We start from the raw sequence: 13,601 nt of genomic DNA on the forward strand, positions 1-13,601 counted from the left end.
GCCTGTGAGAAATCCCTTTCCGTGGCTGTACAGTCTGGACAGATGTCAAAGGTTATGTCTGGAAAGCTGGCCTCCTCCGGAGCTTGGCAGGGCGAGAGGGAGACCCACAGACCTAATTCCTCCCCTGGTTTTATTCTTTTGTAGCCTACTGCCTTTTCCTCCAAGTGGCACTTTTCAACTTCTCCAACGACCTTTGCAGGGATCATGCTTTGTTGTCTGGGCTCCAGCTCTGTGTATAAACCGGAGCCGGGCGCATACGCTCCCCTGAAATAAACTGGTGGTTACTGGCAGACCCGTCCCCACATATAACTTTATATTATCATTTGGCTGCAGATCCTAAAGGAAGCAAACAGAGAATCTAAATACACATGCAGGACATCAGAGTAGTCTGAAAAACCCTAAACAAAGTGAAACCTGAAACAGACACATGCCTGTAAGAAGGAGGCAATTAGTGGCACAGATTACTTTAGACTGTTTTATGCCATTTACAAGGGAAAAAAAAAAAAGACTAATCAAGAGCAATCCTTAGATATGAAGAATAACTGACGACCCGAGAAATCAATCACCACAGCACTGCCCAGAACCCAGCGCCCCGTTTCTCTTCCCTTTCTTAGAAGTCTCCTGCAAAGCTCCCCTATGCAGCCCCTTACAAGGCAGACAACCCATCTCAGTGGTAAAGCGCAGACCCTTTCTGTTTTCAAGCGCACCGCCGCCGCCTGATAGAACACAGTTGGGGAGCCACGCGGGCTGCAGGGAGGTAGGTACCTAGGTCCAGGATCCAGTACTTGCAGGTGCCAGGCTGCCCGCCACCGCGGTAGGCTGTGCTGACGGCTGAAAGTGAGTCCAGCGGATCTACTGGCTTAATTCCGTTCGGCATGGTGTGGCCGGTGCTGACTCGAGGCTACAGGCTCAGGATCCCTGCCCCGTAGCTATGCCTCCTGATGCCGTGGGCAGCAGGACCGGGAGCGGGTGCCCGGGCGCTCAGATGCAATCCAGGAGGGACCGCTCTCTCTGCCTGGCTGCCCTGCACTGCCTAGCCTCGCCGTGGGCTTCACGTGTGGGAAGAGCCAGAAGCCTGGATTACTTTCTACCACAGTCACCCTAATTGGAGCTCAAGGAAAATTCTGAACGCGCGCTGGGAGCCAGATGTTTGTGCTCTCCTACGCAAGCCAGAGCTGCGATTTCCTGACTTTGGGAGATAGATGGCAAGTGACGGCCGCCCTCCCCTCCCCGGGCCCCGACTTGGGCTTTGTGTGCCTCTCAACGGAGGGCCGCGCTGAGACGCACAGCAAACAGGGCCTTCTGATGTGACTTGATAACAGAAAGAAACGTAATTCGGTCTGCAGCCAACTGGTTACATCACTGGGCTGCAACGCACTCCTTGCTTATTAGAAACATCTCTTCATTCTTCCTCACCAGAAAGCAGCCACACGAGTGAAAAGAAATAGCCTGACTTGAGATCTGTAAAAGGCGTTCTTAGGAAAGCATCTTAAAAGCTGATTTTCATCCTTTTCAGAAACTGGTTATCTTCTTTAGCCTAAGAAATCCTCACTCTTTCTCGGCCAAATTTCCATGTTTTCTGCCCTCATACAGCACGGTGGCTTCTTAGAACATCCACTGTTTAATGGTCACGAAGTCTGACTTTCAACTTCCATGTTCAGTGCATGCACTCCCTCTCCTGCTTCTCATTAACTTGAGGCGCACACAGAGCTCTCTGAAGTCCACTCTCATGGCCCAGCTCTTGCACTGGGCAATCACTTGGAATATGGTGGCTCAGGCGGTAGAGACTCTGCCTGCAACGCAGGAGATCTGGGTTCAATCCCTGGGTTGGGAAAATCCCCTGGAGGAGGGCATGGTAACCCACTCCAGTATTCTTGCCTGGAGAATCCCCACGGACAGAGGAACCTGGTGGGCTACAGTCCATGGGGTTGCAAAAGAGTAGGACACGAATGAGCGACTAACACACACACACACACACACACACACGTCTAAAATGGTTGTCTGTTACCTAAAGATTTTCTGAGGGGAGATTATTGAATGGTTTCTTTTTCAGTTTAAGACAATTAAGAATTATTGTTTTTAATAGAAGAATAAATCCAGGGCACCCAAAGACAGCCATCTCTGTAATATCTCCTAAAACAAACTGTTACAAAGTGGGATTTGGCATTTATAGGTCCACATTAGGTCTCATATTCTTAAAAGACCAAAAACAAAGCATGAGGCTGTTTTTCCTTACAAATGGTCCCATGATAGATCCAGATGGTGTACTTATGCCAGGACCAAGCAAGAGGTGGAATTCTGCACAGAGAACTTTCTATGAGAGGAAAGAAAACTTTATTACCGAATAAATAACCTTCTCTCTTGTTGGCAAAAAAAGCAGTACAAATTATGTCCTAGAGGAAATCAAGCTAATTGACATTCTAGGGTTTCATTTACTATGGCCCTTATTAAATATTGCACTTTGTCCCTTTCCAAAAACACAAGACTGCCAAGCAAGGGCCATTAATTAGAACAAAAAAATAGAGCTGTCAGGGAAATTAATTACTTTGTGTGTAATATAGGTTCCCCACTTGAGAGGAAGGGGGTGATGTTTAAAAATGAATCAAATAATTTTGGCTAAGATATATGAGAAGTTTCCTCAGTGATTGCCCTCTTCAAATTTCAAGTTCACATCTGTCAGAGGAATGTAGCACAGCAGGAAGGAGGGGAAGAAGGAAGCTTTTCCCATGCCCTTCTTTTCCTAGTCACGGAAGTGTGAAATCACAGTGTTTACTACGTACTATGGCAGTTTGTAAAAAAAAAAAAAAAAAAAGTGGTAAAGACACATTATATCAACTAAAGGTACCTAACACATGGTCTCCATGTGGAAGGGGTGATCATTTAACCCCTGCGTGCGTGCAGAGTTGTGTCCGACTCTTTGCAACCCCATGAACTATAGAGCCCTCCAGTCTCCTCTGTCCCACGCGATTCTCCAGGCAAGAATACTGGAGTGGCTGCCACGCCCTCCCCCAGGGGATCTTCCTGACTCAGGGATCGAGTCCACGCCTCTCACGTCTCCTGCATTCGCAGGTGGGTTCCTCACCTCTAGCGCCACCTGGTAAGCCCTGGATGGACAAACATGGAACCAACAGAAGTGCTGCTGTGAGTAAGTGGCAGGGATGGGAGAGGAGCTAAAAAAAGGAAGAAGTCCAAACAAAAGCAAACGCTTCCTGGAAGTCAGTTCTGCCTCTAAGGCTTGTTTCTGCCTTGGAGGTGTGCTGGGGACTCTGCTCGAGGAGCCTGAGCTATGTCAAGGTGAGAAAGACCCACGCGTGACCTTGGCTGACCTGGGAGGCAAAGCCTGTAGGAGCCGTGTCCCTGAGGGTGGGAGGGAACGGGTGGTGGGGACAGACGCTGGTGACTTCAGGGAACTGGGAACTGGAGAGGCTGTGAGAAAAGGCAGCAGGCAGCCTGCCGAGACCAGAAAGGAAGGGGCTGGGCTGCTCCAGAATGGATGGAGTGAGGCTAATGCTCCCGGCACACAAAGAGTCTGTCTGCAGGGCGAGATCCGTATCAGGTAGGAGAGGAGGTCAGGAAACCGGGACCACAGTGTGAGAGCCGGGAGAGAAAGGAAACAGCTGAGCTCAGGGCAGGACGGATGGAGGTGAGCTTTGCAAAAGAAGGCAGAGAGACAGGAAAACTACCTCAATGCAGTGTGTTAAAGAAGATTTTAGGCATTTGGCAAAACAGGAGATGCACAATGTAGAAGTTGAAGAGTGGGCCTTATGAAGGAAAACAAGAAATTCTGGGGATCTTGGGGAGGGGGATGTTTTTGATATTTTCGTTTGCTGGCTGGACGTATAATTAAAAGTGTCCCCAAAGACACAGAAGGTGAGCCGCCGAAGATGGTGCTTTTAAACATGTTATCCAACACTTCTCCGTTAGGACCAACAGCAAGGGGTGCTGGGAAGAAAAAAATCGAGCCTTATCTGTATGTAAGGAAAATGAGTGTTGCTGCTTGGAACCACGGTTGTCTCACACCCACCCCCAAATACGTAATTAAGATCAGGGAGGATCAGGTGTGTCCTCTAAATGCAAGGTAAACAGTGTAGCAAATGAACGAGCTGCGCTATGGGCACAACAGAACCGCGCTGAAGAGGGAGGGGAGGAAAAGAGCTCGCTAGGGGACTCCGAAAAACAGTATTCTGATTATATACTGTAAAACCAAAGACAAAAAGAATCATAAGTTTGTGTCACGGGTTGGCAAGTGAAAAAAGGTGAGTCGAGTCCTGCAAAGCCAAGTCATTTTAGGTAAAGAAAATACTTAATTTCCAAAGAGAGGGGGGTAAAAAAAAGGGCTCCTGGAACAGGACTGAAGAAAGTGGAGGTCGGATAATGAGATACAGGCGTCTTACTGTCAGGGAAACAGGCTCCAAGTAGGGAAAGGGGAAGGAACGGGCAGAGCAAACGCTGTGTTGCTGGACAGGGGTCAGAGGTTTCAGTGTGATATGAACAGATGTTTGTTATGTCTACATGAACACACACACACACACACACACACGGAGAGAGATATAACATGAATATAGATATGTGTGCACACGTGGGTAGGTGCACATACGTGTCTGTTGAGAAGACCTAACAAAGAGTTGGTCCAGGACTGTGGCAAAGTTAACACCAGAAAGCAAGCAAGCCCTCCAAAAACGAGGTGGGTGTGTCCTGAGAACACAGAAGCCAACCCGAAGGCACTCCTAATGGCCAAAGCTAGAACAATCTGAGCAACAAAATTAGGGCAGTACTGGATAATGACTCACAGAATAAAACAAATATCCATGACTCCGTATGATATAAACAGTTGAATAAATAAATGAGACAGAGGGGCCACTCCTCTTGACAAGATGCTAATGAACAAATTTTACAGGAATGAGGAAAAAGAAAATTGCCAGGAGGCAAACTCCACAGTACTCATTATTGTTGCAGGCGAGACCCACTGATGGATGCTGAAATGAGTGGGTAAAGGCAAGAGGAGAAACAGAATATTTTCACAGTTTCAAAGCTTCTCCCACAAGGTTATTTATTAATTTCAATGAGAAAAACTGTAATTTCATGGTGGAGGGAAACCCGCAGATGCTGCTGTAGCCAGGTGATCCAGGTCACCAGCACTGGCAACGAGATGCTGGGGTCCTCCTGCAGCCCCAAATGACACCCAGCGGGGCACAGCATCATTTCTGTGGTGTTCTGGGAAAACCCCGTAAACTCCACTTAAGCATGAGAAAGCATCAGGTGAACTCTAAGTGGGGGACGTCTTACAAAATAAAAGACGACTAATAAGTACTGATGCTGAAGCTGAAGCTCCAATACTTCGGCTACCTGATGTGAATAGTCGATTCATTAGAAAAGAGCCTGAAGCTGGGAAAGACTGAAGGTGGGAGGAGAAGGGGATGACAGGGCATGACAGAGGATGACATGGTTGGAGGGCATCACCGACTCGATGGACGTGAGTTTGAGCAAGCTCCGGGAGTTGGTGAAGGACAGGGGGGCCTGGCATGCTGCAGTCCATGGGGTTGCAAAAAGTAAGACATGACTTAGTGACTGAATAATAATGATACCTCAAAAGTGTCCAGTTCCTGAAAAACTAAAGCAGGTGGAGGAACTACCGCAGATTGGAGAAAACTAAGAATACAGCACGTGTTCTGGATTGGATCTTGAGCCAAAAAAGGACATGAAGGCAAAATCCTAAATCAGGCCTGTGGCTGGTTAACAGTACTGCCTCGGGCTGGTTTCTTGGTTTTGGTCACTGGACCAGGGTCAGGTGACATGTCACACCGGGGAGCTGGGTAGAAAGATACAGGACTTCTCAGTACTATTTCTGCAACTCTTCCCCAAGTCTAAAATAATCGCAAAATTAAAAGATTTTAAAAATAAAAAATCGAATGCTACATTAAATAAATGTCAATAGCTAAAGAAGTTGAGAGTGTGAAAAAGTTGCTAGACAAATAGGTTAAAATCATAGAATTTTGTGGGGAAAAAATATTAGCCAAATTAATGACCAGTGAATAAAGAAATCTTGATTTATTGAAAAAGATCTGAAGACATACGAAATCATCTTAAGCAAGATTATGGGCAAAATCATATGAGCCAATCTCATTCTCATGAAAATAAATTTCGTTTATTTAAATTGGTTGACAAGAAATTCTTTTGGTCAAAAATCAATGACCCACCCCACCTGAACCACTTTTCATGTAAGCTTCTCTCGTGATAATTCCTTGAATATTTAAAACGAGAAATTCAATGTTCAAGTGCCTGTTATTAATCTGTTCAGAAAAAATAAGACAAGGTCATTTTTGCCAAAGGAGGTCTCAATAAAGAAAAAAATCACCCAAAGACCCCACACCAGTAAAAAAAAAAAAAAAAAAGATCCATATACAAAGGGTGCTTTATTAAATCAGAACTAAAAACGGACTTAAATGGACATCAAACTCAGATAAGCCAAAGGACCTAAAGTCTTTCTATTAAGACTACAGCACTTTCTGAGGAAACAAACATCAGTAACTGGGCAGTTAACGTAGGATGAAGAAAAGCTCCTAGAAATCGTACAAGCCAAAGACAGTTCATAAAACAGCAGCAGCTAACGCTTTTGAGATGGAAACACAAATGACATAACTGTGAGGGATATTACTGAAAATTTCTCAAAATTAATAGTGTTTTCTTGAGACGTAAAACACCATCAACGCCCCTTGACAGGTTTCCAGGAGCCTATGTTCCATCCAGTCCTGAAACCTCACCCACCAGGAGAAGCAGGCAGTGCCTCTGCGCACCCCACTGCTTCCTGGGGGGCCGGGGATTCCAGGCTGCTTCCCGCCCTGCCTCCGGCCCTGGGCTCCCCGCTCCCCGGGGTTCCTTTCTGCGCAGGGAGTCCACGGCGCTGGTCCCCCCCTGCACAGCTGCACCGCAGCGGTCCAGTTTCTCAGGTTCCTCGCACAAAGATGCTCCTGTTCAGAGGACGTTTTGTCCAGTCTCCTACCCCGCAGATAACACCTCCCGCTCTGGAGGGAGCGGATGGGAGGACGGACCCTGCCTCTGAGGGCCCCGTTCAGCACTGTATTTCCTGCCCTTTCCAGCGCAGTCACCGACCCACAAAGGCGCCTTTATTGGAGGCACTGGGGCTCTTCATCTAGGTGCCAAAAATTCGATAGGCTCCTTTTCATGGCTTCACTTACTATCTTTTCACAGAAGATGTGAGTTTTTCTCTTTTACTCCAACAAAACCAACATTCAAGGACTGCTTTTCCACTTTAACTCACGACGTGACCTTCTCTGTTTGCATCAGCGTGTGGATAAGTGCAGAAGGGCCATATGAGATGATAACCCCACAAGAGTGCTCCCGAAAACACTAACAGAAACAAGTGTCTGAGAAGACAAGAGCAACGTCACTAGCTCCTGACAGCCAGTACGCACCTTTCTCGTCCCAATTCTGCAGAAAAACCCCCCAGGAAGGTCGTGGAGTACAGAAGCCCTGACAGGAAGCTCTTCCAATAAAGGCAAAGGGGCAGATTTTGATTTTTTCTTTTAGGTGGGGAGGGAGCAGTAAACTCTTACTTCTGGATGCAGATTGATTTTTAAAAAAACATCATTTTTAACTCTTGTGACTGGTTCTTCTTTTCACTGGCTGACATCCCCCATTGAGGGTGAGGTTCTGTGCTTGATGCAGGGAGGCGGGAGAGGAGTGAAGGGGCATCAAGAGAAGAAAGGAGGACAGATTTCCATCAGGGTGGCTTCTCCGGGCAGTGGAAAAGCAATTGGAATTATTGTCTGATGACTGAAATCAGAAAAGTTGAAAATGGGTCTTTCTCAGAGAAACCGACCGCTGCTGCTGCTGGTGGTGGTGTGTGTGTGTGTGTGTGGTGGGGCGTGTCTTAGGAATGTGTGCAGCCCCAGGGAGGCAAAAGGTCTCGTGTGTGGTGGGCAAGAGGGACTGGCTTCTCGAATCAGCTCTTCCACAAGTGATGGCTGGCCCGGGGCAGCTGAGTTTGCTTACAGAAGCCATAGCTTCCCCACTAGACCACGGGCTCCTTCCAGCTTGTATGGAGAGCAAGGCACGCAGTGGTTAGGAACTGGAGCCCTGAAGGCTGACCACTGCTTTTCGAATCCCATTTTCTGCCGTCTACTAAGCTGGGTCAAGTTACTCTCTCTCTCTGTCCATCTTCCGCGCATCACACCGGGATGACAGCAGCATACACTGCCATCAGAGTATCCTGAGGATGAAATGAAGAGAAAAGCAGCACAGAGCCTGGCACAGGGCACGCCCTCACACTTCCTGTCACTACCGTTACCTTCTGAGGCTCCACCCGCCCCTCTTCAAGAGGCTGACTGTTGTTCAGTTGCTCAGTCGTGCGATCCCATTGACTGCAGCACATCAGACTTCCCTGTTCTACACCATCTCCCTGAGTTTGTTCAGACTCATGCCCATCGAGTCAGTGATGCCATCCAACCATCTCATCCTCCTGCCCTTGATCTTTCCCAGCATCAGGGTCTTTTCCACAGTGAAGCTGACTGTGGCCCCTCAAACTCCTGAGTTCAAGTCCTAACTCCCAGGACCTCAGAATGTAACCAGATTTGGAGACAGGGTCTTTACGAAAGTGACTAGGTTAAAACGAAGTTGTAAGGGTGGGTCTAAATCTAGCATGACTGAGGTCCTTATTAGAACCGGAAATCGAGACACATAGAGAGTCACTGGGGTGCACACAGAGGGAGGAGCATGTGAGGACAAGCAAGCAGGTGGCTGTCTGCTCGCCAAGAAAGTGAGTCTGCCCACGCCTTCATTTGGACCTAGGGCTTCCAGGACTACGAAGAAATCAGCGTCTGCTGTCTAAGCCATGCAGTCTGTGGTTTGTGTGAGGGCGGCCTGAGATGACTGAAGCAGCCTCTGCCCCATCTGATAATCATCTGGGACTCATTATTTTTGAGACCAAAGGAAGCTAACCTATCTCAAAAAACAGAACGTGAATATTCTTTCCTGCTAGTAAACTCAAAGTTCTACAGACTCAGGAGAAGGGGTGGGGGAGGGAAAGGATCCACCTGAACTCAAGGCTTCAAGACAACGGGGACCAGCGTGGAATTCCAGAGCTGCCAGGCGAATGAGCCTGTTTATTGTATCTCACACGTCTGAAAGGGCCCTTCAGACACAAAGATGCTGGGTCCGCTGTCCTGAGCCTGGACGGTCAGAAGAGTTTTTGGAAAATGATGACGCCCTTGAAAAACGGGCTTCTTTGGTGGCTCCGACGGTAAAGAACCTGCCTGCAATGCAGGAGACCCAGGTTCGATTCCTGGGTCAGGAAGGTCCCCTGGAGAAGGGAATGGCAACCCACTCCAGTATTCTCGCCTGGAGAATCCCATGGACAGAGGAGCCTGGAGGGCTATAGTCCCTGGGATCACAAAGAGTCAGACACAACTGAGCGACTAACACTTTGAATGGTCAGCCTTGTGGAATGGTCAAGCTGTCCAAATACCCCAGCCACCGCTGGTCAGACCACCCTACAGTGCACCTCAAAGGCCCCAGCACCAAAGCATGTCAGGAGATGCCAGGGCAGTTCCGCTTGTCCAGAGGGCACTGGGAAAGGGGTCAGGACCCTTCTTCCAGACAGAGCTGGCTGTGAGGGGCGGAGTTCAAAGGTCAGCCTCTTGAACTCTCTGACTGACCTCCGGCCTCCCACACTCCTCTCGCTCCTCCAAAATCCTTTCAGCCTGTCAGTACAGAAGGAAAAAGTTACACTGTGCAGGGTTTAAAAAACAGTATTTTTCAGGGACTTCCCTGGCAGCCCAATAGCTAAGATTCTGTGCTCCTAATGCAGGGGGCCTGGGTTCAATCCCTGATCAGGGAACTAGAGCCCATAAACCACAGTAACACCCACTGCAGCCAAATAAACAAACCAGTGAATAAATATTTTTTAAAACAGTATTTTTCAAATTTTGTTATGGAATTGCTTGTGATTAGAAACTGAATCCTTCAGGAAGTACAGAGATTGTATGGAGACTTCCAAGCCCCTTAGGGGAACCCCAGAAAACACTGTCTCCTGAACGTGTTTCTCACAGGTGATGGTGTGTGATGTGGTCTGGCCTGGACGGACGGCACAAGAGTCACAACGGCTACTTTTAGACGCACACTACGGGAGGTCACTCACTTTGGAAACTACCACTGTTCCGCCATTAGCGTCGAACTCTTCACATGCACCCCTCTGACAGAATCTGCACAAAATGCAGCCCTGGTGAGGCAGTATTTATGTCAACACTTCACTGCACACTCCTGTGCAGAGCCCTGTGGGAAAGAAAACCTCCACCGAAGTCTCACCTCACAGGAGTCACACGGAAACGTCCCGCGTCATTTACAACTTTCAAGTCATTTATGACTTTCAGGAGGGCCCTTACTCAAAGAGGGCAGCCTTTTGTTTCTAACTGGGTGAGATAAAATTGCGGTGTTGGAGAAGACTCTTGGGAGGCCCTTGGACTGCAAGGAGATCCAACCATTCCATCCTAAAGGAAATCAGTCCCGAATATTCATTGGAAGGACTGATGCTGAAGCTGAAGCTCCGATACTTTGGCCAGCTGATGCGAAGAACCGACTCACTGGGAGAGACTCTGACGCTGGGAAAGACAAAAGGCAGGAGAAGGGGATGACAGAGATGAGATGGTTGGATGGCATACAACAGACATGAGTTTGAGCAAATTCTGGGAGATAGGGAAGGACAGGGAAGCCTGACATGCTGCAGTCCATGGAGTCGGAAAGAGTTGGACACAACTTAGGGACAGAACAGCAAGATAAAATTAGAATTCAGTGTGTTCAGTGTGGGTCGCTGAAATGGACAGTGCAAATGTCACCACTCTGACCAAAATTTAAAAAATACATAAAAGAAATGTCATTAAATAACCTGTTAACTGTGATATTTTTCTGATCTGATTATTTTTAATTATTTAAAAAAATATTTATTTATTTGGCTGTGTTGGGTCTTATAAATAGTTGTTGCCACAACTATGTGGGGTCTAGGAGGGATCAAACCCAGGCCCACTGCACTGAGAACACAGAGGCTGAGCCACTGGGCCACCAGGGAAGCCCCTGATTGATTAATTTACGATTCAGGTGATTCTGCCTCAAAAGTGTATTTTCCATGGATGCATTTACCACTGAACCCAACAATCCCACTGGTAGAACTTCGTCATAGACAGGGCTGCTTATGAACGAGAAGACGTCTACACACCGTGGCCCTCTCGGCCCTGTTCATAACAGCAGCAGCCCAGGGTGCTCAGCCTTGCACGAGTTACCAAGCAAGGCATGTGCACACAGCAAGTTCTCCCACCCATGGAAAAGGAGGAGGCAGACACCTCTTTAGGTACTAAAGGCACTCCCAAAAGGTACGAATGAGTGACAAAGTTGGGGCAAAATCCGCTCCCTTTTAGGTAGGAAGATGGAAAGAGGAGTGAACAGTGAGCACAGGCTTGCACGTGCCTCACACGGCACCAGGCGTAGAAACGAGTAACGAACACAAAGCGTGACCCAAGTGTGGCGGACGGGCTGTGGGAACCAGACTTCTCAACTTACACTTCTTCAGTTTTATTTTTGAACCATGTGAAACATCTAAAAATAAGTTTTAATATTTGATATTTCTTCCTTATTTAGAAACGAAGTTCTGAATGTGGGGGTCGATGAAATGGTATGTAAAAGTTTTGTGAAGTGAAGTGAAGTGAAGTCGCTCAGTCATGTCCGACTCTTTGTGACCCCATGGACTGTAGCCTATCAGGCTCCTCCCTCCATGGGATTCTCCAGGCAAGAGTACTGGAGTGGATTGCCATTTCCTTCTTCAGGGGATTTCCCCGACCCAGGGATCGAACCCGGGTCTCCCGAATTCCAGGCAGACGCTTTAACCTCTCCGGACACAGGTACTGCTGCTTCTATCAGATTAGATCAGGACCTGCTGCAACAGACACAGCCTGGGGCTTTGCAGATCCTTTCCGCTCTCCATGCCACTTGCAGCTCAGCTATCAGGTTGCTGTTGCTCTTGTTCAGTCTTAAGTTGTGTCTCTTTGTGACCCCACGGACTGTAGCACGCCAGGCTTCCCTGTCCTTTACCATCCCCCGGAGCTTGCTCAAACTCATGTCCACTGAGTCAGTGATGCCATCCAACCGTCTCACCCTCTGTCGTTCCCTTCTCCTCCTGCCCTCAATCTTTCCCAGCATCACAGTCTTTTCCAATGAGCTGGCTCTTTGCATCAGGTGGCCAAAGTATTGGAGCTTCAGCTTCACCATCAGTCCTTCCAATGGATATTTAAGGATGATTTCCTTTCGATTGATTTGATCTCCTTGCTGTCTAAGAGACTCTCAAGAGTCTTCTCCAGCACCATAATTCGAAAGCATCAATTCTTTGGCGCTTAGTCTTCATGGTCCAACTCTCACGTCCATACAAGACTACTGGAAGGGCCATAACTGACTAGACAGAACCTCTGTTGGCAAAGTGAGTCTCTGCGTTTCAGTCACAGCTTTTTTTTTGGTCATAGATTTTAGCTCTACCCTATCTACCAGGATCTACAGTCAAATCTTTCAAAATTCTGTTAATGTTTCAGCTTGAGGCACACAAAATAATCACAAAACCATCTCATGCTTCTCAGAACAGAGAAAGAAACACAGGGGTCAAAGCCAAACGGACCTCAGTTTTCCCGGCACACGCTGTTTTACCAGGTGTCCTCAGAGCCGCGACCCAGTAAACACCATCAGGAAACAAGTGCTGACTGACTCTGGCTGAAACGTACATGTACATCCCCCTGCATGGGCAGTGTTTATTCATCTTCAAAATATTTAATGAAAACCCGTGCACCAAACACATCATCTCCCTGTAACCTTTCACAGCTTCAGGAGATGAGAATTAGAGCGAACACATTTAAAAGAGAAACTCCAGCCTGTCTAATGAATGGCAAAGTCTGACATGTGCGTATGTCATAGGGGAGGCAGTTAGAACAGAGTCCACAGGGAGGCAGGAAGCAGTCACCCTGCCTGGCCCTGGGTCATCCTGAGCAAGACACACAATTTTCCCTGGTGATCTCTGCTCCCTGACTATGTCTCCTGCCCTAAACACTGTGTCATGGTCGTCTGTGGGAAGGTGGCTTGCTGATTCATTGTTTATGGCTTCGTTATATATATAATTTTGTGATCATCTAATATAGATGGTGTCAATACCTTCTTAGGTCTTTTTCCTGTTTTAATAAACACCTTAATGTGAAGATGGAGTATGAAAATACTTCCAACATGAAGCATTCAACATAGTCATGGCCACTTGTGTGGCTCCGTAATTACATGCTGCACAGAAAACACGCCTTAATCACAGGTCTTGGGCCGATCCCCTCGCCCTAGATCCACCCTGGGGCTCAGAGGAGGGACTAAGTCTTTGTTCTTGGGGCAACTCTCTGTTCCTCAGTTTTTCTTCCCACAGGGATTTATATTAGCAGCTATTCAAACAGACCAAAAAGTGCTCTTTTTCCAAGCTAATTTAAAAAAAAAATTATATAGATCCTCCATTATATATTTTTAAAGGATGTGTGGGCAGATACAGGTTTGAACGGCTATGCATCGGTGTGCCTGGG

At 47.5% G+C, this 13,601-nt stretch overlaps 1 protein-coding gene across 5 annotated transcripts in view; it reads right to left on the reverse strand.

Annotated features, from left to right (window-relative positions):
* TRIO (trio Rho guanine nucleotide exchange factor) overlaps positions 1-13,601 on the reverse strand; it is a 363,874-nt gene that overhangs the window by 64,360 nt on the left and 285,913 nt on the right. Inside the window, exon 35 of one of the 5 annotated variants that reach the window (XM_070357712.1) lies at positions 9,797-10,616. The exons of the other annotated variants lie outside the window; for them this stretch is intronic. Within the exon in view, the coding sequence (XP_070213813.1) occupies positions 10,516-10,616 (101 nt within the window). The 3' untranslated portion in view covers positions 9,797-10,515. Of the gene's footprint in view, positions 1-9,796; positions 10,617-13,601 lie in introns of those variants that run through there. 5 annotated transcript variants of the gene reach the window in all.

The sequence above is a fragment of the Bos mutus genome, chromosome 20 (assembly GCF_027580195.1).
Source record: "Bos mutus isolate GX-2022 chromosome 20, NWIPB_WYAK_1.1, whole genome shotgun sequence".
Taxonomy (NCBI): Eukaryota; Metazoa; Chordata; class Mammalia; order Artiodactyla; family Bovidae; genus Bos; species Bos mutus.